Source organism: Cherax quadricarinatus, chromosome 22, assembly GCF_038502225.1.
Source record: "Cherax quadricarinatus isolate ZL_2023a chromosome 22, ASM3850222v1, whole genome shotgun sequence".
Lineage (NCBI taxonomy): Eukaryota > Metazoa > Arthropoda > Malacostraca > Decapoda > Parastacidae > Cherax > Cherax quadricarinatus.
Window position 1 is genome coordinate 26,571,719 of NC_091313.1, and position 27,484 is coordinate 26,599,202.

Below are 27,484 nucleotides of genomic sequence, written 5' to 3' on the forward strand. Positions count from 1 at the left end.
CTCTTGTCTAGAGAAAAAGCCATTTAAGTGTACTTCTAAAATAACTTGATAGACAGGGTACAAGTGCAGAGGATCTGTTTTGAGGGCTCTTGGCACAGTTCTGCACCCAGTCATAGGATTGACTAATGTCAACCTCCAATTTGTCTTTTCTGTTTTTGTCTCTCATACCCTTCTCTTGAGATCTACCTGATTTTTTTTATATTCTGTGCCTAGGTAAGCATTACTCAGCTCATATAATGAAGAAAGAACAAATTTGTATGATTTAAAGATACAGAATGACAAACTCCAATACCATGAGCTTAGCTTTGCTCCTGTAGCTAGAAATAGGTACAGTAATATAATTTTTTTTTAACACGGTGGTTGTCTCCCATAAGTAATCACAAGCCACTCTCATTCTACTCTGTACATTTTCATTCACTATTTATTTATTTATTTATTATTTATTTTTATTTATTAATTTGAACATGATACAGAGAAGTACAAAGGAATACAGTTATTCAAGTGCAACATTCCAAAGCCCCTTGTATGCAGAGCATTATGGGCAGGCTTAAAATTAACTTAAGATTAACTAAGCAGTGATATATTCAGTGGTAAAAACATTATTGTAAACAGATAACAATTTAGCACAAATGAGTATTACAAAGACAGGTCATATGGTCATTTACTGTGTTGCTGTGCTTTCAACAGAATGGAATATTCTGTTAGGTAATGTAATTAAAAAAAAAAAACTAAGTTTGATTAGGTCACAGGTTAGACATTTATGAGATACAATAATGGGAAACATTTATGAGATACAATAATGGGAAACATTTATGAGATACAATTTATGTGATACAATTATTCAGTATTTATTTAGTTGTGGGTGAGTAAGTGATTTTTGAGAAGAGACTTGAATTTATAAACAGACAGTGTTTCTTTTATATTCACAGGTAATGAATTCCAGATTTTAGGGCCTTTCATGTGCATTGAGTTTTTGCATAGCGTGAGGTGGACACGAGGAACATCAAAGAGTGATCTGTGCCTTGTGTCATGGTCATGTGTTCTGTTGAGGTTGGTAAGGAGATGTTTGAGGGGAGGGTTTATATCAGAGCTAAGTGTTCTATGTATGTAGTAGGTGCAGTAATAAGTATGGATGTTTTGTATGGTGAGTAGGTTTAGAGTTTTGAATATTGGTGGAGTGTGCTGCCTGCAGTGGGAATTTATCATCATTCTGACTGCAGCCTTTTGTTGGGTAATTAATGGTCCGAGATGGTTTATTGTTGTTGAGCCCCATGCACAAATTCCATAGGTGAGATAGGGGTAAATAAGTGAGTGATATAGGGCCAGGAGGGCTGACTGTGGAAATTTGTTGTATATGTGTTTGAAATTTGAGTCTATTATCAAGGTGGATTCCTAAGAATTTTCCCTCTGAGTTTTGTGATAGGTGATCCGTTTATCATTATGTTAAGAGGGACGTCTGTAGCTCTGTTACCAAACAGAATCTGTCCTTTTGTATAGAAGATGTGTCAGGATTTACAAAGTGGTACTGTGACAGACTAGAATATAAGCTAGTGAATGTAGGAACTGCATAAGATCTGGATTATTTTGTTTGATTCATTTGATTCATGCTGAATGACCCATTTGGGTCATTCAGCACAAGATGTGATGAATTCAAATTCAAATTCAAATTCAAAATTCAAAACTTTATTCTCTATAAGTATTACAATGCTGAGTTTACAGAATTTGGTTATTGTGTGGTTTACATGTAGTAAAATAATAATTACAGAGTGTACCACTAGAACGCCTAGCATGACTAGGCATTTCGGGCAGACTTATATTAAATCTTAAGTTTAAAATGTTACAGAATTATGAGATAAGTTGGTATTATGGCTAAGTGACTAAATACTAGTTGTGAGTTTAGCAATGTGAATGCTTTTGTTTTGGCACTATACATAGTTTCAGTATTGGAGTATCACAGGCCAACTTTTGACTAGTTAAGATTCATTATTTTGAGATTGAGATTGATATTTCTGTTTATGGTCAAATGGGTGAGTGAGTGTAAGTGTGAACCACCAGGTGGTATTCGTATTATTAGTTGACAGGGTGTATCAGGGAGATAAGATGTTTTCTGATGGTAGTTTTGAAGGTGATGAATGTGTCTGCAGTTTTGGAATTTTCAGGTAGGGTGTTCCAGATTTTAGGGCCTTTGACATACATTGAATTTTTGTAAAGGTTTAGTCGGACACGGGGAATGTCATAGAGATGTTTGTGTCTGGTGTTGTGCCTGTGGGTTCTGTCGCAACTATCAAGAAAGCGTTTTAGGTCAAGGTTAATATTGGAATTTAAGGTCCTGTAGATGTAGATTGCACAGTAGTAAGTGTGGATGTACTGAACAGGGAGTAAGTTTAGATCTATGAAGAGTGGGGGGGAGGGTGTTGCCAGGGATGGGATTTAGTGATTCTTACTGCGGCTTTTTGTTGGGTTATTATTGGCTTTAGGTGTGTTGCTGCAGTTGAACCCCAAGCACAGATAGCATAGGTGAGGTATGGATATATAAGTGAATGGTATAGTGTGAGAAGGGCAGTTTGCGGCACGTAGTATCGTATCTTGGAGAGGAAGGTTTGGTCCTCCATCTGCTGAACGCGAGACAGAAGTGCTTCATGTTTGTACCCACCTATTTAACTCATAAGATCTGGAGAAGATGTATATATGTAGTAGCTAAAGAAGGATGGTGTATTATTATAATCAGGAGTAAGTACAAAACCTACTGAAGTTATACAGTACCTGAGGAATGAGAGGTACTCAGACTTTATCCAAAGAAGGGGAGGGTAGATCCCATTCCTTGAATTAAGAGCCTTTTGCCAGCATTAAGGTACCCACCTCATAAAGGGAAGGGATCATGTAATATGCTGAGAATGTGTGGAATTACAACAATGATGTTTAATTAGTTTACCTGTGATTATGGAACCAGTCAGCCAATTCTACTTCTATAAGTCCAGTAGCATGCCTTGTCCACATGGTGTCAATAAATCCAAAGCCAGTATGAAGATGACCACAAAGATAGGCTGTTCCCATGGCTAGCAGCTTCTTCAAATCCTTTGATGACACAATGGTGCTTATTGGGTAATGTCCATAGAACATGACAATGTTGCCCTTGGTACGTGCCTCTGGTTAGATTACAAATAAGATATTAATCAAACTGCAAATATAAAAGATAAATGCTTTCAGCACAGATTTCTGAGCAAAATACTGGAATGGTAAATTTTTTTTTTTAACATGTTGGTCGTTTCCCACTAAGGCAGGGTGACCCAAAAAGAAAGAAAAAAACTTTCATCATCATTCAACACTTTCACCATCACTCATACATAATCACTGTCTTTCCAGAGACACTCAGATATGACAGTTTAGATGTCCCTCCAAACTGCCAACACGACGGGCTGGAGTTTTGAGACTCTATGACCGCGGGTTCAATCCCGGCCGGGGGTATGGTATGGTTTGCCAATATCCCAAACCCCTCCCTTCACAAGATATTACCCTGCTCATACTCCAACAGCTCATCAGGTCCCAAAAACCATTCGTCTCCATTCACTCCTATCTAACATGCTCACGCATGCTTGGTGGAAGTCCAAGCCCCTCACCCACAAAACCTCCTTTACCCCTTACCTCCAACCTTTTCAGGAATGACCCCTCCCCTGTCTTCCTTTCCCTACAGATTTATATACTCTCCAAGTCATTCTACTTTGTTCCATTCTCTCTAAATGGCCAAACCACCTCAACAGCCCCATTTCAGCCCTCTGACTAAAACTTTTAATAACTCTACACCTAATTTCCACACTACAAATTCTCTGCATAATATTTACATCACATATTGCCCTTAGACAGGACATCTCCACTGCCTCCAGCCACCTCCTCGCTGCAGCATTTACAACCCATGCTTCACACCCGTATAAGAGTATTGGTACCACTATACAGCTTCTTTTCATTTAACCATGGAGTTACATTCCTAAGACCACATTGGTAAACCAATTCATCGCTAAGTGAGGAGCATACTATAATTGTAGTTGGTTTGTGTCAACCATCTTTATTATGGTTTTAATGTCACATTTGCACCATTTATAACATTTCTGGTATATTTTTAAATGTTTATACAGAGGTATACTGTATATTGTAGTAACGAGGATAGAGGAAATCAGCTCTAACATACATTATTTAGGTATGTATACTGGTTAGAGAGCCCGTCATAAGTCCGAGTCATTGGTAAACGAGTACATCACTAAGTGAGGAGAGGCTGTACTCTTGTACATTCCCTTCTTTGCCTCTATGGATAACGTTTTTAGTCTCCACAGATACCTCAACGCACCACTCACCTTTTTTTCCCTCATCAATTCTATGGTTGACCTTATCCTTTATAAACCCATCCGCTGACAAGTCAACTCCCAACTATCTGAAAACATTCACTTCTTCCAAACTCCCTCCCTCCAATGTGATATCCAATTTTTTTTTAATCTAAATTGTTTGATACCCTCATCACCTTACTCTTATCTATGTTCACTTTCAACTTTCTACCTTTACACAGCCACCCAAACTCGTCCACTAACCTTTGAAACTTTTCTTTAGATTCCCCCAACACCCTAGCATTTACTTCTTTTACAATCCCATCTATAAATTTGTTAAACAACCAAGGAGACATTACACATCCCTGTCTAAGACCTACTTTTACTGGGAAGTAATCTCCCTCTCTTCTACACACCCTAACCTGAGCCTCACTATCCTCATAAACACTCTTTACAGCATTTAGTAACTTACTACCTATTCCATATACTTGCAACATCTGCCACATTGCTCCCCTATCCACTCTATCATATGTCTTTTCTAAATCCATAAATGCAATGAAAATTTCCCTAAGTTAGGTAAAAGGATACAAGCCATTACTGGCTTGATAAAGCTCCTGGAGAGCAAAACGTTGCAACAATAAAATGTCACATTAGTTGCACTTGGGTCCTTAACCTAACATACTGTTGGTAATTCTACCAACATTAATATAAAACTTCCCTACATTTATCTAAATAGTGTTCACATATATGCTTTAATGTAAACACTTGGTCTACACATTCCCTACCGATTCTAAAGCCTCCTTCCTCATCTGCAATCCTGTTCTCTGTCTTACCTCTAATTCTTTCAATATTAACCCTACCATAAACTTCACCTGATATACTCAGTAAACTTCTTCCCCTATAATTTTTACAATCTCTTTTGTCCTCCTTCCCTTTATATAAAGAAACTATACATGCTCTCTGCCAATTCCTAGGTACCTTTCCCTCTTCCATACATTTATTAACCCTTTGACTGTCGCAAGCCCCTTTCTGAAACTGTCATTCTGTCGCAAAATTTTTGGAAAAAAAAAAAAAAAAAAAATCTTATGAAATGATAGAGAATCTTTTCCCGATGGTAGTGACACCAAAAGTAAGAAATTTGGTCGAAAACTCAGGAAATTACGCTCCCGTGAAGTTAGCGGTCTCGGCGACATATATGCAGTGGCGATTTCGCCGACTTTGAGCCCTGTTTTTGGCCAATTCCGTTGTTCCAGTTCACCAAACTCATAGCTATTTCTTTAGAACTGCATTTTTTCTATCAGTTGAGTACAAGAAACCGCCCATTTACCGATTTGAACTACCCAATATAGTGGTCAGAAATTGACAATTTGGCCAATTTCACGCAAATTAAAAAAGATGCCAATTTCAAAATAGGGTCCATTATTATTACTATTATTATAATAAAAAAAAAAGTGCTAAACCACCATCAAAATAGGGTCCTGAATAAACAATGTAGACATTCTTGGCACTAAAATAACATATCCTCTGTTCATTAGTCATATCTCTAGGCCCCTCTTATATTACTATTGCTTTCTATTTTGATTTTTTATTCATACAAAAAATACAAAATTTACTGTTATGCAGACTACTGCATTATTGTAAAAATGGTATAAATAATATCAGTGCACTAGTAAAAGAATATTAGACTCCCCAGTTGACGTGTATTGGACGTATGGTGTGATTTGCTTACTCCTAAACATTGGTAAAGATCGATCATTTCTGCTACATTGAGCTCAATTTCAAGGTCGTTTTCATAGTGAAACTAATCAAAATCATCTCTATTTCTGTAATATGTTTTCCATTTTATCACGCGAGACCATGAAAGCAAGAATACAACGATAAATACTATATGAAAATACACCTCAAAGTCGGCATTTTAATCCAAAAAAAAAAAAAAGGATTTTTTTATGTGGTGCACACTGACCACACAGACCCATTCTCTCACATGTGGACCTACCAGCTTTCTCCTGCTTGATTGGAAGCCGCTAGAATTTATGTGTATTAATACGTCCGAAACCCTGGCTTGTAAGACGTATATATACGACCAAAACAGTCAAAGGGTTAAACAAAAATACCAACCACTCCAACACTATATCATCCCCTTGCTTTTAACATTTCTGTCATCATCCCATCAGTTCCAGCTGCTTTACCCCCTTTCATTCTACGTAATGCCTCACGCACACCCCCCACATTCACATCCTTCTCTTCTTCACACCTAAAAGATGTTATAACTCCCTGGCCAGTGCATGAAATTACTGCCTCCCTGTCTTCATTGACATTTAAAAGTTCCTCAAAATATTCTGGCCATCTACCCAATACCTCCAGCTCCCCATCTACTAATTCCCCAACTCTGTTTTTAACTGACAAATCCATTCAATCCCTAGGCTTTCTTAACCTGTTTATCTTACTCCAATTTTTTTTCTTATTCTCAGCAAATTTTCTTGCCAGCGCCTCTCCCACTCTATCATTTGCTCTCCTTTTCCACTCTCTTCACCTTTCTTTTACTCTCCATATACTCTGCCCTTCTTATATCACTTCTGCTTTGTAAAAACCTCTCATAAGGTACTTTTTTCTCTTTTATTGCACCCTTTACCTCATCATTCCACCAATCAGTTCTCTTTCCTCCTGCACCCACCCTCCTACAGCCACAAACTTCTGCCTCACATTCTAATACTGCATTCTTAAAACTATCCCATCGTTCTTCAACTTCGCCACTACCCATACTTGCACTAGCCCACCTTTCTGCCAATAGTTGCTTATATCTCACCCTAACTTCCTCCTCCCTAGTTTATAAACTTTCACCTCTCTCTTACTGTTGCCATTTTCCTTTTGTCTCAGCTACTTCTTACTCTAACTGTAGCTACAACTAAATGATGATCCGATATATCTGTTGCCCCTCTATAAACATGTACATCCTGAAGCCATCAACCTTTTATCCAACAATACAAAATCTAACAAACTACTTTCATTACATGTTATATCATATCTTCTATACTTATTTATTTAGATGTGTAGCTCATTTACTAATTTTTTCACTCTTCTGAATTTACATGCTAAGAGCTATTATTCTACTGTACTACAATTCATTTCAAAGCCCATTCCTCTCTAAGGTATAATGTACTACCATTCCCTAGGATGCAGCTCACAAGTAGGCTAACATCCACATTCTTAGTAAAGGCTGGATGAATATGGGCAACAAGTTTAAGGAGACTTGCCCATATGTCTCTACTTGCCCAAGATTGAGTCTGGGTAATTTGATTTGATTATGAGCCAAAGGAGCTAGCACTAAGCTACAAGTCACCATTTATGTGTACTTCCATATTCATTTCACACTGCCTCTGAGGGAATCTTAACTATATATTTTAGGTTTTAAAGACAATAACAAATCATGCATTTACATTATAAAAAATGCTTAAATGTTACTTTAACTATTATACAAATAATACATCATACAATCATACAATTTGATATAACATTAAATCTGGCTTTTAATTTTGCTTCTCGTGTATTGCTCTCAGTCTTTAACCCTTCAACTGTCCAAACGTAGATCTACGTTTTTTCACGTAGCACTCCGACCTTGATTTTCTCCATAAGAAAGAACGTAAAAAAAACGTAGATCTACATTTGGAGCACTACGTGAGCGAATGTAGATCTATGTTTGGACAGTTTAAGGGTTAAATATTCTGTTTCTTTTACTGGACGAAGATAGTATAATGCCTATTTTTAAATGAAAAGTTATAAAGATTACCTAGGGCTGCATTGTGTAAATCCTTTAACTCTTCATCAGGAAGATGACCTAAAAAATTGAAAGCCCTAATCCCTGGCTTCAGCGATGCATCCAAGGGTAGCAAAGTAATGTTCTGACCGTCGATGCCTCGAATAACAGTAGCTTTTGCAGTACGGCTGGTGCCAAAATCCACTTGAACAGCATGTGCTTTGAAATGGGAGTGCTGCACTTCATCAAAGTTATCTGCAATACAACAATGAACGTTCACAAACTGTAAATGTTTCCACTGTATAGTTTAATCTAATGTCATTTTCTCATTTCTTTAAGATTAAAAACTATGTAATCATTGTCCATTAGTAAAATTGATCTTCATATAACTTTTTATCAACAATCACCAACTTTCACATTTTCCATCAGCAATCATACTCTCCCTATTTTAAGCAAGCATATCAACTCTTTCCCACTAAAGCATGGCTACCTTAGAAAAAAAAAAAAAAAAAAAAAACATTCACCATCATTAATTCTTTAGAATGAAACACACTTGGGTTAGTACTCACTCACCATGGTTGCCTGCAATATCTAGCCAGAGTGTTGAATTGTTCAAGACAAGCCTGTCCTTCACTGATCGCTGATATATGGACCATTCTTGAGGAAGCTGTGCCAGTTTCACACCGTAAACCTTGCTATTGGTTAGATCACCTGAAAGAAGATACAACTGCATGTAAGAATTGCATTACCAGATATATTCTAAAGATTTTTTTTTTTTTTCCAACAAGTCGGCCGTCTCCCACCGAGGCAGGGTGACCCAAAAAGAAAGAAAATCCCCTAAAAGAAAATACTTTCATCATCATTCAACACTTTCACCTCACTCACACATAATCACTGTTTTTGCAGAGGTGCTCAGAACACAACAGTTTAGAAGCATATACATATAAAGATACACTACATATCCCTCCAAACTGCATTCTAAAGATGCATGTCAATAATACATTTCATCCTCTTTACAGAACACAAAATATATATATTGTAAATAATAATAGCCACAAGAATACAGAGTTCTCAGAGGGAAAAAAAATCAGAGACAGAAGCATAAACAACAACAGGTTATGGAGCTAGGAGAATCAGAGAGGAGTAAGAAGCACATACACATGCCTTCATACTCTTCAGCAGGAATGCAAAAAGCCTCAGGTATATGAACTGTCAAAAAGAGCATCAGAATGGAGAAAGCGACACACATGCATGCACATACAAAAATGCACATACACCTGCATACATACATACAATATGTATGTATGTATGCAGGTGACTAAACAAAGTAGGAAATACTTTCACCATCATTCACACGTAATCAATGTCTTTGCAGAGGAATGCAGATACAACAGTTCAGATGTCACTCCACAGCCATTATCCCAAACTCCTCCTTTAAAGCGCAGACATTGTACCTGCCACCTCCAGGACTCAAACCCAGCTAACCGGTTTCCCTGAATCCCTTCACAAAATATTACCCTGCATATATATACATGCCATCATAGTATGTAAATGCTGTATCCAGTTATATAGAGTTGTCAGTAGGTATACCTGTAACAAGAACAGCAGCAGGCTTGAGGATTGTTATTGCATCATCCACAAACTCCTGGAAGTGCTGCACCTCCTCCACAGCTCCTGTATGCAGATGAATATCCGAGATCTGCAATTACATAAGAACCAATTGTGCACATTTTCCCACTATGCTAATGTGTATGCTTACCTATTGATAGTTCCAAGGATCACTGCCCCCCCCCAACAATCTTTTCTCAGAGTAGACCTACCAGTTGATAGCATAGTCAAACCATTGGTGCCTGCTGCAACAAGAGTACTGCAATGATGCTGAGCATGGGTATGCTATCAGTGACATCCTTACTGTTTTTCATCCTCAGAAAACAAAGACCAAAGTAGTACAGTAGGGCCCCACTTATACGGCGGGTTAGGCTCCAGGCTGTCGCCGGAAAGCAGACATCGCCGGAAGGCAGAACGCCATTTTTTTCCATTTATAAATGCATATAAATGCCAGACAACAAGTTTACACTAAATTATATTAGGTTAGTAATAGAACTAGGCATTAAAAGCACACAAAGTAAAATACAGTCACAGTAAATTCATTACTTATCTTAAAGTATTTGTAATCTTAATGTAGGGAGAGAGGTGAGTAGTACTTATTTGTAGGAAGTCAGGTGCAGGTAGCCCAGGTGTAGGTAGCACTGGCTCCTCGTCTCATACTTAATATACAATATTTAAAACATCCCAGAGAGGTAAAATACACATACAGTACACTCATTATTTACCTTAAAATATGTGTAGTCTTAATATAGGAAGAGAGGTGAGTAGTATTTATTTGTAGAAAGTCAGTGTAGGTAGCCGGTAGGTGTAGCCCGCCTGGGCTACACCTACCGGCTACCTACACTGTGGCCCAGAGCCATATTATTAACATCGACATGCCTTGTTCACTGAATTTAATAATTTCTAACAACTACCTTTAGATGCCATCGTAAACGAAGGTAGAAGTAATGAATAATTCATGCCGAAAATTGTAAACAAAAGCGGAGTGAGGGAGTGGCTGGGCCAAACGCAGATTCATACACATTTTCTCTGATGGCTGAACAGAGAAAACGTAATGTTGTCCCTCCACCCGACTACCACACAGCTCCACAAGTATTATTATCAGAGCACACATAAAATATGCAATAAATGCCAGACAACAAGTTTACACTAACTTATATTAAGTTAGCAATAGAAATAGGCATTAAAAACACAATAAAAGGTAAGATACACACAGAGTACACTTATTACTTACCTTAAAATATTAATATTAATGTGTGAGAGGTGAGTGGCAGGGTGTTTATCGAATAAAATCAGAATGGCACACCATCATCCTCTAACTTGGCACTTAATGCAAGAGGCTTACGACTTCTCTTTTTATTACAGCTAACCTTAGACACCATCGTCAATGAGAGCCAACTAGTTAACGAAAGAGTAAACGAGAGAGGGAGAGAACGAGATACAGAGCTGAGACAATGTAAGAACACAAACTGAACAGGTAGTGGACGATCACTTGGTCAGGCGAAATAAATGCGTATTAATATGTGTCTACTTTTAGTTCATTCACGTCCATTTGTAAGAGTTTGTAAAACATTTACCTCAATATTTTTTTATTTTAATAATAATTACCTCACAATACAAATACTCTTACATTGTGTACAAGTTGTACAAGTTAGTTCAGAATAAACAAACAGCAACACACTATTTTCAGAGTGAATGAAAATAATATTAATATAATAATAATAATAATAATAATATTATTATTATTATTATTATTATTATTATTATTAATAATATTATTATTATTAATAATAATACATAATATTATTATTATTTTTTTTTTTCAACAAGTCGGCCGTCTCCCACCGAGGCAGGGTGACCCAAAAAAGAAAGAAAATCCCCAAAAAGAAAATACTTTCATCATCATTCAACACTTTCACCACACTCACACATTATCACTGTTTTTGCAGAGGTGCTCAGAATACAACAGTTTAGAAGCATACACATATAAAGATACACAACATATCCCTCCAAAATGCCAATATCCCAAACCCTTCCTTTAAAGTGCAGGCATTGTACTTCCCATTTCCAGGACTCAAGTCCGACTATATGAAAATAACCGGTTTCCCTGAATCCCTTCACTAAATATTACCCTGCTCACACTCCAACAGATCGTCAGGTCCCAAGTACCATTCGTCTCCATTCACTCCTTTCTAACACGCTCACGCACGCTTGCTGGAAGTCCAAGCCCCTTGCCCACAAAACCTCCTTTACCCCCTCTCTCCAACCCTTTCGAGGATGACCCCTGCCCCTCCTTCCTTCCCCTATAGATTTATATGCTTTCCATGTCATTCTACTTTGATCCAGTCTCTCTAAATGACCGAACTACCTCAACAACCCCTCTTCTGCCCTCTGATTAATACTTTTATTAACTCCACACCTTTTCCTAATTTCCACACTCTGAATTTTCTGCATAATATTTACACCACACATTGTCCTTAAACAGGACATCTCCACTGCCTCCAACCGTCTCCTCGCTGCAGCATTTACCACCCAAGCTTCACACCCATATAAGAGTGTTGGTACTACTATACTTTCATACATTCCCTTCTTTGCCTCCATAGATAACGTTTTTTGACTCCACATATACCTCAACGCACCACTCACCTTTTTTCCCTCATCAATTCTATGATTAACCTCATCCTTCATAAATCCATCCGCCGACACGCCAACTCCCAAGTATCTGAAAACATTCACTTCTTCCATACTCCTCCTCCCCAATTTGATATCCAATTTTTCTTTATCTAAATCATTTGATACCCTCATTACCTTACTCTTTTCTATGTTCACTTTCAACTTTCTATCTTTACACACATTCCCAAACTCATCCACTAACCTTTGTAATTTTTCTTTGGAATCTCCCATAAGCACAGTATCATCAGCAAAAAGTAACTGTGTCAATTCCCATTTTGAATTTGATTCCCCAAAATTTAATCCCACCCCTCTCCCGAACACCCTAGCATTTACCTTCCTTTACAACCCCATCTATAAATATATTAAACAACCATGGTGACATTACACATCCCTGTCTAAGACCTACTTTTACCGGGATGTAGTCTCCTTCTCTTCTACACACCCTAACCTGAGCCTCACTATCCTCATAAAAACTCTTTACAGCATTCAATAACTTACCACCTATTCCATATACTTGCAACATCTGCCACATTGCTCCTCTATCCACTCTATCATATGCCTTTTCTAAATCCATAAATGCAATAAAAACTTCCCTACCTTTATCTAAATACTGTTCACATATATGCTTCAATGTAAACACTTAATCTACACATCCCCTACCCACTCTGAAACCTCTTTGCTCATCTGCAATCCTACATTCTGTCTTACCTCTAATTCTTTCAGTTATAACCCTACCGTACACTTTTCCTGGTATACTCAGTAAACTTATTCCTCTATAATTTTTACAGTCTCTTTTGTCCCCTTTCCCTTTATATAAAGGGACTATACATGCTCTCCGCCAATCCCTAGGTACCTTCCCTTCTTTCATACATTTATTAAACAAAAGTATTATTATTATTTATTATAAAAAGCACTAAACCCACAAGAGTCGTGAATTGCTATACATAGAGTAAAGGCATATGAAAAGAATATTTTTCTACAGTTACCCCCAGTGTTTGACCAGAGAAAACGTAATTCTTCCGACACTACCTACACAGCTGCTTTGTAAACAAATCTCATATTTACATCAATTTTTATTCTGAGTGTATGTATCATGTTTATATGCTATGTACTGGGTTTCATATATAATTTTGAGGAAAATATCATAGATGGATTAATGAAAATGCCTATATTGATGTAAAATAAGACATTTAGTGTGCCCAAGAGTGATTATTATTATGTAGTATTGGCGTCATGAGTAGAGAGAGACTTAGCGATTTTAACGTGTACCTGCACACCAGCACAGTGTGTAAGTATATTTCAGTACAGGTACACATAAGTATAATTATCAGAGTACATATAAAATATGCAGTAACTTTAAAACACTTGAAATTTTGGAACATTTCCTGACATAATAGATGTGGTCACGGAAAATGTAAACAAACCGGGTGGGGGGCGCCATATTTGAAAGACTGCTTGCCGTATAGCAAATTTTAGTCATAATTTGACATTGCCGTATTAGCGGATCGCCGTAAGGCAAAACGCCGTAAAGCGGGGCCTTACTGTACAAACATATTCATATTGTTTGGAGACGACACCAAACAACCATTAAATTTATGTCAGTGTTAGTCATGAAAAACTACAAACATATATCAAGAAAGTCTGTCATAAGCTCAGCTAAAGAACAATGTGACAACACCTGACGGCCATGACTCTTCAATCTTTTACTAACAGACATCAGAAATATTGCTGGAAAAGGGGTAAAAGTCTTTAAGAGGAACTGAACAAGTTTGTGTAGGTGTCAGATCAGCCATGTTACAATGGTTACGTGAGCATGCAGGAGCATGTTTTATATCTTTCTTGTTTATTTACATCTTTTTATATTTGTTATTCTGGACATACTAACAATGCATAATAAAGTTCTGGTCTAATTTATGGTGTAAACATCTCTGTTAGTATTTTTTTTTTTTTGCTATCCATACAATACATGAAACTATTTTGAATTCTGATGTATATTTACAGTCAATCACCATGGTTGTTTAATACATGTATATTTATAGATGGGGTTGTAAAAGAAGTAAATGCTAGGATGTTCAGGAGAGGGGTGGGATTATAATTATGGGGAATCAAATATAAAATGGGAATTGACACAGTTACTTTTTGCTGATGATGCTGTGCTTATGGGAGATTCTAAAGAAAAATTGCAAAGGTTAGTGGATGAGTTTGGGAGTGTGTGTAAAGGTAGAAAGTTGAAAGTGAACATAGAAAAGAGTAAGGTGATGAGGGTATCAAATGACTTAGATAAAGAAAAATTGGATATCAAATTGGGGAGGAGGAGTATGGAAGAAGTGAATGTTTTCAGATATTTAGGAATTGACCTGTCAGCGGATGGATTTATAAAGGATGAAGGAAAAATTGGTGAAGGAAGAATTGATGAAGGAAAAAAGGCGAGTGGTGTGCTGAGGTATATGTTGAGACAAAAAACGTTATCTATGGAGGCAAAGAAGGGAATGTATGAAAGTATAGTAGTACCAACACTCTTATATGGGTGTGAAGCTTGGGTTGTAAATGCTGCAGCGAGGAGGTGGCTGGAGGCAATGTCTAAGGGCAATGTGTGGTGTAAATATTGTGCAGAAAATTAGGAGTGTGGAAATTAGGAGGTGTGGAGTTAATAAAAGTATTAGTCAGAGGGCTGAAGAGGGGTTGTTGAGGTGGTTTGGTCATTTAGAGATAATGGATCAAAGTAGAATGACATGGAGAGCGTATAAATCTGTAGGGGAAGGCAGGGTAGGGGTCGTCGCTGAAAAGGTTGGAGGAAGGGGGTAAAGGAGGTTTTGTGGGTGAGGGGCTTGGACTTCCAGCAAGCATGCGTGAGCGTGTTAGATAGGAGTGAATGGAGACGAATGGTATTTGGGACCTGACGAGCTGTTGGAGTGTAAGCAGGGTAATATTTAGTGAGGGGATTCAGGGAAACCAGTTATTTTTATATAGCCAGACTAGAGTCCAGGAAATGGGAAGTACAATGCCTGCACTTTACAGGAGGGGTTTGGCATATTGGCAGTTTGGAGGGATATCTTGTGTATCTTCATACGTATGTGCTTCTAAACTGTCTGAGCACCTCTGCAAAAACAATGATTATGTGTGAGTGAGGTAAAAGTGTTGAATGATGATGAAAGTATTTTCTTTTTGGGGATTTTCTTTCTTTTTTGGGTCACCCTGCCTTGATGGGAGATGGCCAACTTGTTAAAAAAAAAAAAAAAAAAATTACAATCAATGAATCAATTTTACTGTGAATATCATTAATGTCTTATATACTACATGTAAAATATTATCTCATCACATTCTGTAACAATACAGGTAACTAGTTTCACTCTTATTGTAATTTTTATTAAAAGTTTATTTTGAATTAATGGAATAATCTTAATATAGTTCTTAATCCCATGTAACTTACTATAATTTTATCTAGTTAATATACATTTTTTAAATACTATTATGTAATATGTTTTATTGTGAAAAATCATTACTGCCCTTTATTTAAATATACAGTGGACCCCCGCTTAACGATCACCTCCAAATGCGACCAATTATGTAAGTGTATTTATGTAAGTGCGTTTGTACGTGTATGTTTGGGGGTCTGAAATGGACTAATCTACTTCACAATATTCCTTATGGGAAAAAATTCGGTCAGTACTGGCACCTGAACATACTACTGGAATGAAAAAAGTTCGTTAACCGGGGGACCACTGTATATTTTTATTTACATATTTTTTTAAATTTGCCCAAAATGCTCTGCATAACTAACGGACTTTCTGTGTGGGAGAGGTAATGTCACATAATTTTGTACAAATGGTGTATCATGTGAAAACAGATTGATTGACTAATTGAAACCACATGAATAAAAATATGGTACTCATAATTCAGAACATTCTTTACCTTTTAAAAGCAGATAATGAAATACGGCCGCTCCTCACTATACGATGGAGTTCCATTCCTGACACCATGTCGTTAAACGAATTTGTCGCTAAGTGAGGAATATACTATAATACTAGAGTGAAACACTAGAAATACTAGAGTGAAACAAAGCTGAAGGGGGTAGGAGAGTTTCAGTGGGGGGAAATAAATGGGATTAAATCTGGAGTATCTGAGAGAGTTAGAGCAAAGGAAGGGGTAGCAGTAATGTTAAATGATCAGTTATGGAAGGAGAAAAGAGAATATGAATGTGTAAATTCAAGAATTATGTGGATTAAAGTAAAGGTTGGATGCGAGAAGTGGGTCATAATAAGCGTGTATGCACCTGGAGAAGAGAGGAATGCAGAGGAGAGAGAGAGATTTTGGGAGATGTTAAGTGAATGTATAGGAGCCTTTGAACCAAGTGAGAGAGTAATTGTGGTAGGGGACCTGAATGCTAAAGTAGGAGAAACTTTTAGAGAGGGTGTGGTAGGTAAGTTTGGGGTGCCAGGTGTAAATGATAATGGGAGCCCTTTGATTGAACTTTGTATAGAAAGGGGTTTAGTTATAGGTAATACATATTTTAAGAAAAAGAGGATAAATAAGTATACAAGATATGATGTAGGGCGAAATGACAGTAGTTTGTTGGATTATGTATTGGTAGATAAAAGACTGTTGAGTAGACTTCAGGATGTACATGTTTATAGAGGGGCCACAGATATATCAGATCACTTTCTGGTTGTAGCTAAACTGAGAGTAAAAGGTAGATGGGATACAAGGAGAATAGAAGCATCAGGGAAGAGAGAGGTGAAGGTTTATAAACTAAAAGAGGAGGCAGTTAGGGTAAGATATAAACAGCTATTGGAGGATAGATGGGCTAATGAGAGCATAGGCAATGGGGTCGAAGAGGTATGGGGTAGGTTTAAAAATGTAGTGTTAGAGTGTTCAGCAGAAGTTTGTGGTTACAGGAAAGTGGGTGCAGGAGGGACGAGGAGCGATTGGTGGAATGATGATGTAAAGAGAGTAGTAAAGGAGAAAAAGTTAGCATATGAGAAGTTTTTACAAAGTAGAAGTGATGCAAGGAGGGAAGAGTATATGGAGAAAAAGAGAGAGGTTAAGAGAGTGGTGAAGCAATGTAAAAAGAGAGCAAATGACAGATTGGGTGAGATGTTATCAACAAATTTTGTTGAAAATAAGAAAAAGTTTTGGAGTGAGATTAACAAGTTAAGAAAGCCTAGAGAACAAATGGATTTGTCAGTTAAAAATAGGAGAGGAGAGTTATTAAATGGAGAGTTAGAGGTATTGGGAAGATGGAGGGAATATTTTGAGGAATTGTTAAATGTTGATGAAGATAGGGAAGCTGTGATTTCGTGTATAGGGCAAGGAGGAATAACATCTTGTAGGAGTGAGGAAGAGCCAGTTGTGAGTGTGGAGGAAGTTCGTGAGGCAGTAGGTAAAATGAAAGGGGGTAAGGCAGCCGGGATTGATGGGATAAAGATAGAAATGTTAAAAGCAGGTGGGGATATAGTTTTGGAGTGGTTGGTGCAATTATTTAATAAATGTATGGAAGAGGGTAAGGTACCTAGGGATTGGCAGAGAGCATGCATAGTTCCTTTGTATAAAGGCAAAGGGGATAAAAGAGAGTGCAAAAATTATAGGGGGATAAGTCTGTTGAGTATACCTGGTAAAGTGTATGGTAGAGTTATAATTGAAAGAATTAAGAGTAAGACGGAGAATAGGATAGCAGATGAACAAGGAGGCTTTAGGAAAGGTAGGGGGTGTGTGGACCAGGTGTTTACAGTGAAACATATAAGTGAACAGTATTTAGATAAGGCTAAAGAGGTCTTTGTGGCATTTATGGATTTGGAAAAGGCATATGACAGGGTGGATAGGGGGGCAATGTGGCAGATGTTGCAAGTGTATGGTGTAGGAGGTAGGTTACTGAAAGCAGTGAAGAGTTTTTACGAGGATAGTGAGGCTCAAGTTAGAGTATGTAGGAAAGAGGGAAATTATTTCCAAGTAAAAGTAGGCCTTAGACAAGGATGTGTGATGTCACCGTGGTTGTTTAATATATTTACAGATGGGGTTGTAAGAGAAGTAAATGCGAGGGTCTTGGCAAGAGGCGTGGAGTTAAAAGATAAAGAATCACACACAAAGTGGGAGTTGTCACAGCTGCTCTTTGCTGATGACACTGTGCTCTTGGGAGATTCTGAAGAGAAGTTGCAGAGATTGGTGGATGAATTTGGTAGGGTGTGCAAAAGAAGAAAATTAAAGGTGAATACAGGAAAGAGTAAGGTTATGAGGATAACAAAAAGATTAGGTGATGAAAGATTGGATATCAGATTGGAGGGAGAGAGTATGGAGGAGGTGAACGTATTCAGATATTTGGGAGTGGACGTGTCAGAAGATGGGTCTATGAAAGATGAGGTGAATCATAGAATTGATGAGGGAAAAAGAGTGAGTGGTGCACTTAGGAGTCTGTGGAGACAAAGAACTTTGTCCTTGGAGGCAAAGAGGGGAATGTATGAGAGTATAGTTTTACCAACGCTCTTATATGGGTGTGAAGCGTGGGTGATGAATGTTGCAGCGAGGAGAAGGCTGGAGGCAGTGGAGATGTCATGTCTGAGGGCAATGTGTGGTGTGAATATAATGCAGAGAATTCGTAGTTTGGAAGTTAGGAGGAGGTGCGGGATTACCAAAACTGTTGTCCAGAGGGCTGAGGAAGGGTTGTTGAGGTGGTTCGGACATGTAGAGAGAATGGAGCGAAACAGAATGACTTCAAGAGTGTATCAGTCTGTAGTGGAAGGAAGGCGGGGTAGGGGTCGGCCTAGGAAAGGTTGGAGGGAGGGGGTAAAGGAGGTTTTGTGTGCGAGGGGCTTGGACTTCCAGCAGGCATGCGTGAGCGTGTTTGATAGGAGTGAATGGAGACAAATGGTTTTTAATACTTGACGTGCTGTTGGAGTGTGAGCAAAGTAACATTTATGAAGGGATTCAGGGAAACCGGCAGGCCGGACTTGAGTCCTGGAGATGGGAAGTACAGTGCCTGCACTCTGAAGGAGGGGTGTTAATGTTGCAGTTTAAAAACTGTAGTGTAAAGCACCCTTCTGGGAAGACAGTGATGGAGTGAATGATGGTGAAAGTTTTTCTTTTTCGGGCCACCCTGCCTTGGTGGGAATCGGCCAGTGTGATAATAATAAAAATAATAAATAACTAGAGTGTTTGTGTCAACCATTTTTGACATTGTTTTAATGTCACCTTTGCACCATTTATAACATTTCTGGTATATTTTTAAATGTTTATACAGAAGTGTACTGTATATTGAAATAAACAGAATAGAGGAAATCAGCTCTAATATGCATTATTTAGGTATGAGTACTGGTCACGGAGCCCGTCATAAGTCCGAGGCGTCAGTAAATGAGTACGTCGCTAAGTGAGGAGAGGCTGTACAAGAAAAATTAATCAGAATGATCTTCAATTGCATCTTATTTATATCAAACAAAAGGAATTTATGTAACACTATATAGTACTATATAGTAGTATAAACACCTTACAGTGCTCACCTGAACTAGCCAAATGAGTCCCCTCTGGCTGTCTCTATCGATTTTTTCTTCCCAGTCCTTACGCGAGTATTGCAGATAATTAGATTCCAAGTACTTTGATCGGTAAAATCCTTCATTAAACTGAAGGTGTCTCATGGGAAGCTTGCCACTTAGTGATTTGATGAAAAGTAGTGACATAGACAGCAAGAAAAGCCCGGTGGCCATCATCAAATAAACCCTACGTCCTCTCGGAGTTACTGCTCTCACTAATAAGTTAGCCATCTGAAACAATAACACAAAGCACATATTAGTAGATACAACAGGGATCTAAGTAATTTATTAGTCACAGTACAAAATTTCCATTAAAGATTTCAGAGTGAGCTTGAGATATTTTATTTCAAATCACATCATATACAGTGGACCCTCAGTTATCAGCAGTTCCTGTTATCGGCCAGTTTTTCAGCTCCTGGTGATCAGCCGTTATTTCGATGATTGGCCATTTCTAGGGAATAACAGCCCTCTCCCTATATGCATCACCACATCCACTCACACAACCACATTCACCACAACCACACATTACACTGATACCACAGCAACACACCCCTTGTGCATACCCAACCCCAGAGACGAGCCCATTCCATCCCCTGAACTTCACCCCCCCGTCACAACGCTAACAGCGCTCTCACATTCATATTACAATACCCCACTGGGAAAGCCTGGTCCCAGCTACTTCCATAAATCCCCCTATTACAACACGTTCTATAAATGGTCGCCGCCAACACCCTCTTGCGCACTTCCCAATCCCCATTCCCTCTCATCGCCCAGGATACAAAAACAAAATCCACAATTATATACGTGATTGCACGCTGCACAGATGCCTCCACGCCTCCCACATCCAGACTTAACGCCTTCAATACTGATATCCCTCCCCCCCACTATCCCCAGAACCTTACCCATCCATTCCCTGATACCCACTAAATTATCACAAAAATACACTACATGAAATGCCGTCTCTCTATCCCCGCACACCCGACACTCGCCCTCCACCATCAACCCTTTTTCCCTAAGCGCAACACCTGACGGCAGTATACCATGGAGAAAACGGAACAATACCTCTCGCACCTTTGGTTGCACGCGCATCAACCATAACCTCTCCCACATATCCTCCCACGCATACATCGGGTAAATACCCTCAGCCTTCGCGACCACCTTTGGCCCTACGGCACGCTCTAAAACACCCACCTGAACTTTAGTAGGTTCCTGAACATACAGCAACGCCCTCAACACATCCTCACACACTCTCATCTCCGACCCTCCCCACCACATTCGCACTTCTTCATGTAAATCATTCACACCCCTCCCCTTATGTCCCTGCACATGGCGTAACCTCCACTTTAAATAAATACACTTGACTCTCAGCCGTAAATCAATCATCTCCAATCCCCCTCTGTTGACTGGTAGCATAACCACACTCCTACTCAACCATTCACACCCAGAACCCCAAAGAAAATGGAAAACCCTCCTAAACAGCCTCGTAACATCCGGACCTGCTAACGGATATACAGCTGCCATGTGCCAGACTTTACTATATAACAACACATTTACAACAATCGCACGCTGATGTATTGTCAAATGAGTTGGTCTCAGCCCATCCAATCGCCCCACCACTCGATCCACAAGTCCAGAATTAACCATCCTCACCTATCTCGCACTGCCCATATACGTACACTATCCCACACACTTTTATCCTGTCCACCATATTCCAACATACATTCCATCCCCAACTCTCCCTCCCCACCCAATGTCCTAAGACCAGCAATTTTGATTTCCCCACATTCACTCTTAAACCGGTAACCCCCACAAAACTATCAATAACATCCTCTACCGCACGTAAACTCCCCAGCATTCTCATGAGAATTGTCATGTCATTCACGTACCCTATTATTCCCTGCTCTCCACTCCCCACTCCCCAATCCATCCCCACACACGCTCCCACCACTCTACAGAATGGGTCTTGTAAACAGGCAAACAACAATTGAGACAGGGGACAACCCTGCCTAATACCCCGACCCAAGGATACCCACTCCCCCAACTTCCCATTTACCTGTACACGCACTCCCACCCCTTTGTACAAGGTCTCTGCCCAACGCACCACCTCCTCCCTGAAACCCTGCCTCCTTAACCCTTTGACTGTCGCGGCCGTATATATACGTTTGTGAGGTACCGTGTTTGACGTATATATACTCATAAATTCTAGCGGCTTCAAATCAGGCAGGAGAAAGCTAGTAGGCCCACATGTGAGAGAATGGGTCTGTGTGGTCAGTGTGCACCACATAAAAAAAATCCTGGAGCACGCAGTGCATAATGAGAAAAAAAAAACTCTGACCGTTTTTTTTAATTAAAATGCCGACTTTGTGGTCTATTTTCGTATAGTATTTGTGGTTGTATTCTCGTTTTCTTGGTCTCATTTGATAGAATGGAAAACATATTATAGAAATGGAGGTGATTTTGATTAATTTTACTATAAAAAGAACCTGGAAATGAAGCACAAAGTACAGGAAATGTTTGATTTTTGCCGATGTTCAAAAGTAAACAAATGATGTCATTGTCCAATAAATGTCCAAATAGCCATTCTAATACGCAGTCATGAATGGGTTAATGTAATTTTTACAATTATTACAGTATTGCAGTAGTCTGCATAACAGTAAATCTTCTATTTTTTGTTTGAATAAAATTTCAAAATAAAAAGCAAGAGTAATATCACAGGGGCCTGGAGACATGACTGATGAACAAAGAAAATCTTATTTTAGAGCCAGGAATGTCTGCATTGTTCATTCTGGACCTTATTTTGAAATTGTCATATTTTTTAATTTTCGTGAAATTGGCCAAATTGCAAATTTCTGACCATGTTATTGGGTAGTTGAAATCGGTAAATGGGCAGTTTCTTGTGCTCAATCGATAGAAAAAATAGAGTTCTGAAGAAATAGTTATGAGTTTGGTTGACTGGAATAACGGAATTAGCCGAAAATAGGGCTCAAAGTGGGCGAAATTGCCGATTTTTAAATATCGCCGAAGTCGCTAACTTCGCGAGAGCATAATTCCGTCAGTTTTCCATCAAATTTCGTTTTTTTGGTGTCTTTACAATCGGGAAAAGATTCTCTATCATTTCATAAGAAAAAATAATTTTTTTTTTTTCGAATATTTTGCGACACCAGGAGCAACTTCAGGATTGGGCCCTTCGACAGTCAAAGGGTTAATGTGTACCACAACGCCTCACATTCCACACTATCATACGCCGCCTGCCAATCTAATGCTAAGACACCCCCTTCGGTCTCCCCTCCCAACCCTTCCACAAAATCCTTTATAATACCATGCCCGTCATACATCGTCCTCCCAGTCACTCCATATTGTCCTCTCGCAACCACTCTATCCACCACACACTTCAGCCTATTTCCCAGAATTTTTGTAAAAATCTTATAATCAGCACACAACAATGATATCGCCCTAAAGTCCCCCACTGTGTCTTGTCACTCACCTTTTGGCGCTAAAACTACAACCGCAGTCCCCTGCAACCCACCCATTCTCCCTTCCCTTTTCATCGTATTCATCAGTTTCACTAAGAAGGTCTTCAAAACACTCCAATGGCTCACATAGAACTTGCAGGGCAAGCCATCCAAACCCGGTGCCTTACCTCATGCCATCCCCTCCAAAGCCCTCCACACCTCCCCTTCTTCAATATCCCCCCCCAATGCCATGCGATCACTGCCACTTAGCACACAAGATACATTCTCCCCCAACCCCCTGAAAGCCCTCACATCCACCCCTGCACTCAGTAAAAATCTTCCAAACCACCTATCCGCGTAATCACTCATTGCTTCCGTTGTTCTTAACTCCTGTCCCACCCTATACCCATCTAAGTCCTCATGTACCACCAGCCTATCAATCTCCATAACCATATGGCGCTTAATCTGTCTCCATAACCATATGGCGCTTAATCTGTCTCCATAACGCACAGGCCGATGGTCGATCACCCCACACCGCCTCTTCCAATCCGCCCTGCACTCTCACCGCATCAAATCTGTCATTCTGCAAATCTTGAATTCGCCCCTTTAACAACTTGATTTCCTCCACGGAATACATCCCAGCCTGCGCGCCCCTCTCATAACAACCCTGCAACCGACCCTTGAAATACTGTTGCAGCCCATACGTCATCCAACCCTCGTACTTTCCCCATCACACATAAAACTGCCAGATCCTCTCCTTAGCTACCCCATCCCACCAACCCAGTAAATCACCCACATCCCTACCCTCTCCCCATATATCCTCCCACATTGTCCCGAAATCCAACCCCGCCTCCTCCATCCCAAGAAGTCTCACATTCAACTTCCAATACCCTGGATACCTCTTAGGCAAGCTAGCCCAAGTCAAGTCCACATAAACAGCTCTATGATCCAAGTATACAGCATCCACCATACACACGCTCATCACCCGCACACTCCTCGTTACATATAACCTATCTAGCCTGGCCGCGTAACCCCGTCTATGAAATGTGTGCTCAACCATCAAATCCTCACCTCCACAACATCCCCTAACCCCACACCCAGCAAAAGATCCCTTAGGCCAACCAAAAAACACCCTGCCCCCCGTGGCTCCACATCCCTTCTACGTACCACACAATTCCAATCTCCACCCACGATGGCTACCAAGGGAAGAGATCACAAATAATAAATCAAAACATCACACACATACTCATTCTTCACCCGTACATCACGCTCCGCCGGCGCATACACACAAACCACTGCCAGTCGCTCACCCCTCCACCACCCATCTACCCGGAGTACCCTACCCCCCTCCCCTCCCTCACATCTAATAACAACAAATGGGCTCGTCTCCCTAATCAGGATCCCAACCCCACCCTTCAAACGTTCCGAATACGCCACAAACACACGATACCCATCCACTTTCAAATCTCAACCAACCTTAAAATTATGTTCCTGCACAAACACTATATCTATGGCATAACGCCTTAAAAAACCCTGAAGCCACAGATGCTTCACATCCGCACACATCCCATTTACATTTACAGTCATACACCTGAAACCTTCGTGAAGGGTTTTACACGTTGCCCTGGAACTCCCTTCACAGGCGCATTACCAGCCTTTCAACTTTTCACACCATGCTCTCCACTGTGAGCGTGGTTTCCCCCCAGTCCAAGCACCTGACCGGACACACCTGTGGTGCCTCCACGCACCACATCAACCCATGGTTTCTTCCCCAGCCTCTGCGCCGAGGTCAAGACATCATCTGAGTCAGATTGCGTTGCTGCCCTCTTTCGCCGAACACTCTCTGCATCCATGTCCTGCTCGGGAGATGCCTCACAATGTATCTCTGCCGCCACCTCGACCACGGTCACCACTCCCGTTGAAGCAGCATCCGCAGTCAGCTGACTACCTCTCCTCACGTCATCACGCTCCTCTGGTCCTTCCGCCGACTGTACATTGTCCTCAGCTCTTGTCATCTCGAAAAGCCTGTCCGTCAGCTGCTCCAGAGCCACATCCTCCACCCGTTCCTCGCCATTCAGCTCAGTCTCCCCTTCCACCAAAGCGGAGACCATAGAGCCTACAAGCATTGACGGGCTCAATCCCACCGTCGGGAACTCTCTCTCCACCTCCTCGCTCCAGGAAAAACCATGGCCATGTACAGGTGTCCTGCTGACAGGCCCCGCATTTGGGTCAGACCCCTGCTCTGTCCCTCTGCCTGCATCCTGTCATTGCTGCTGTCTTCCACACAGGGCCGCCATATGGTCATAAGTGCCACATAGCCTGCAAGTCTTGCGCTGCCCTGCATAATACACCATCACTTGTGTCCGGAAGTCTTCTAGGATGACATCTTCAGGTTGAATGTACCCTCCGGCAAGCCAGCGTACGCCCCATCAGCCCAAGTACCTGCCGTCGCCAGATGCACAGTGCCATATCGTTCAAAAACGTTCCTTAGGTCCGCCTTGTTAGCCTTGAAAGGCACATTACGTACCTTCACCCAGGTGTAGTGTCTCCATACATCAATGAGACTAACTCGTATTGCCGAGTTGACGTCCACACAGCCATCTTGATACTTTTCCACCAGGCGTTCATACACTGCTGTCGATCGTAACTTGACGAATATCCGGAAAGCTCCGTTGAGCGACACACCGTACAGATCTTGATCTGCAATGCCATACGTGTCGCGGATAATCATAGGTAGAATCACTTGTGCGGACTGAGGTGTAACTACACCCCGCACTAACTCAATGCACACAGTGTTGACACGCTTCCTTGCATACTGCGCCATCTTGAGAAAATCAAACTGTGCAGGAAGGCTACTCAACCAGGAGTGTGTGCGCAGCAGAACCTCTCAGCCCGAGAGCGAAGAGGTCAATTGGAGAAATGGAATTGGAATTGGATTTTTTAATTCTGTGTAAAATTGGCAAAATTACCAATAGTTGAATAGGCAGTTTCTTGTGCTCAATCGATAGAATAGAAGGCATACTGTACTAGTAAATTAGCTAATGCTGTGCTTGAATTGAGCAACCTAAATGGCTAAAACTAGGACTCAAAGTGGACAAAATCTCTGATGAGTAAATTGAATCCCCAAAAATAATTACATTACCTTTTTTTTTTGCAATTTTGATACCAAAAAAAAGTTGTTGGCTATTTTGGAGAGATCCAATGAATGAACCGTATTGTTCCCCTATGCTCTTCAGTTTGTTTTAAGAAAATTTCTTATTACCAGCCATTTTCAAGACTGTAACTGTCATCTTAATTGGCAGTTATCTGTAACTGCAGGCAAAGCAGCTTTACTCACCCATTCCCATCACACTCTGGCTCTGCCTTCAACATAAGCCACAGCACAACTGAACTTACATCCAGGCTGCTAGTCATAAATTTTCTCCATGATATTCCTATGATTATATGTATGGTGCACCAATGAAGTAAGTTTATTCAGGTACACATAAATACAGTTACATAAATTATCATACATAGCAGCATGTGTAGCTTACCTAGGATAACCCGAAAAAAGTCAGACAAAAGTGACTTATTTCCACTGGGGTCATTGTTTATAAGTAATAAAAGTTGTATTGCTCAGTTAAACTTAAAAAATTCCTTGATGTTATGCATACATGGGTCATCACCATAAGCATTACCCAATACTATTTTACTGGTACATATTCCAAGTCATAAAAGTACATATGCAATTATTATTTATATAATACAGTAAAAAATTGCTAAACGCACATTCTTCACAAATTATTACATTCATGGCGGAAGAGCTACACCCATAAGGTAAGTATTTTTTATTTAGATACATATATAAACGTTTTCTGAATGAATTATCGATGACACAAAATATACATTCCTGTACAGAGTAAATATTTCGCCTACAATAACTGAACAGTCAATGTCAATTACTTCCATTAGGTTCGTACAGCACGTAAAAGAATGGGATAAAATCAGGTGTAAACTAAAGAGAGGGGAGGATAAATCCAGGTCATTTGATCAAGAACCCCTCACCATCATCAAAACACCTTCCTTGATTATTGTTCATAGAAGAGCACTGAACCCGTAGGGTTCATACAACAAATGGGGGGAAGAATGGGAGGCATTCAGGTTCGATGCACGGAAGGGGACAGTAGG

General features: G+C 39.9%; 1 protein-coding gene across 3 annotated transcripts in view; it reads right to left on the reverse strand.

The window, feature by feature from the left end:
- Positions 1-27,484, reverse strand: part of LOC128689677 (transmembrane protein 62) — a 76,208-nt gene that overhangs the window by 48,275 nt on the left and 449 nt on the right. For all 3 annotated transcript variants that reach the window (XM_053778038.2, XM_053778039.2, XM_070087598.1), the window contains exons 2-6: positions 19,836-20,096; positions 9,658-9,766; positions 8,641-8,778; positions 8,101-8,322; positions 2,933-3,146 (exon numbers count right to left, since the gene is read on the reverse strand). In XM_053778038.2, the coding sequence (XP_053634013.2) occupies positions 2,933-3,146; positions 8,101-8,322; positions 8,641-8,778; positions 9,658-9,766; positions 19,836-20,096 (944 nt within the window). The remainder of the gene's footprint in view (positions 1-2,932; positions 3,147-8,100; positions 8,323-8,640; positions 8,779-9,657; positions 9,767-19,835; positions 20,097-27,484) is intronic.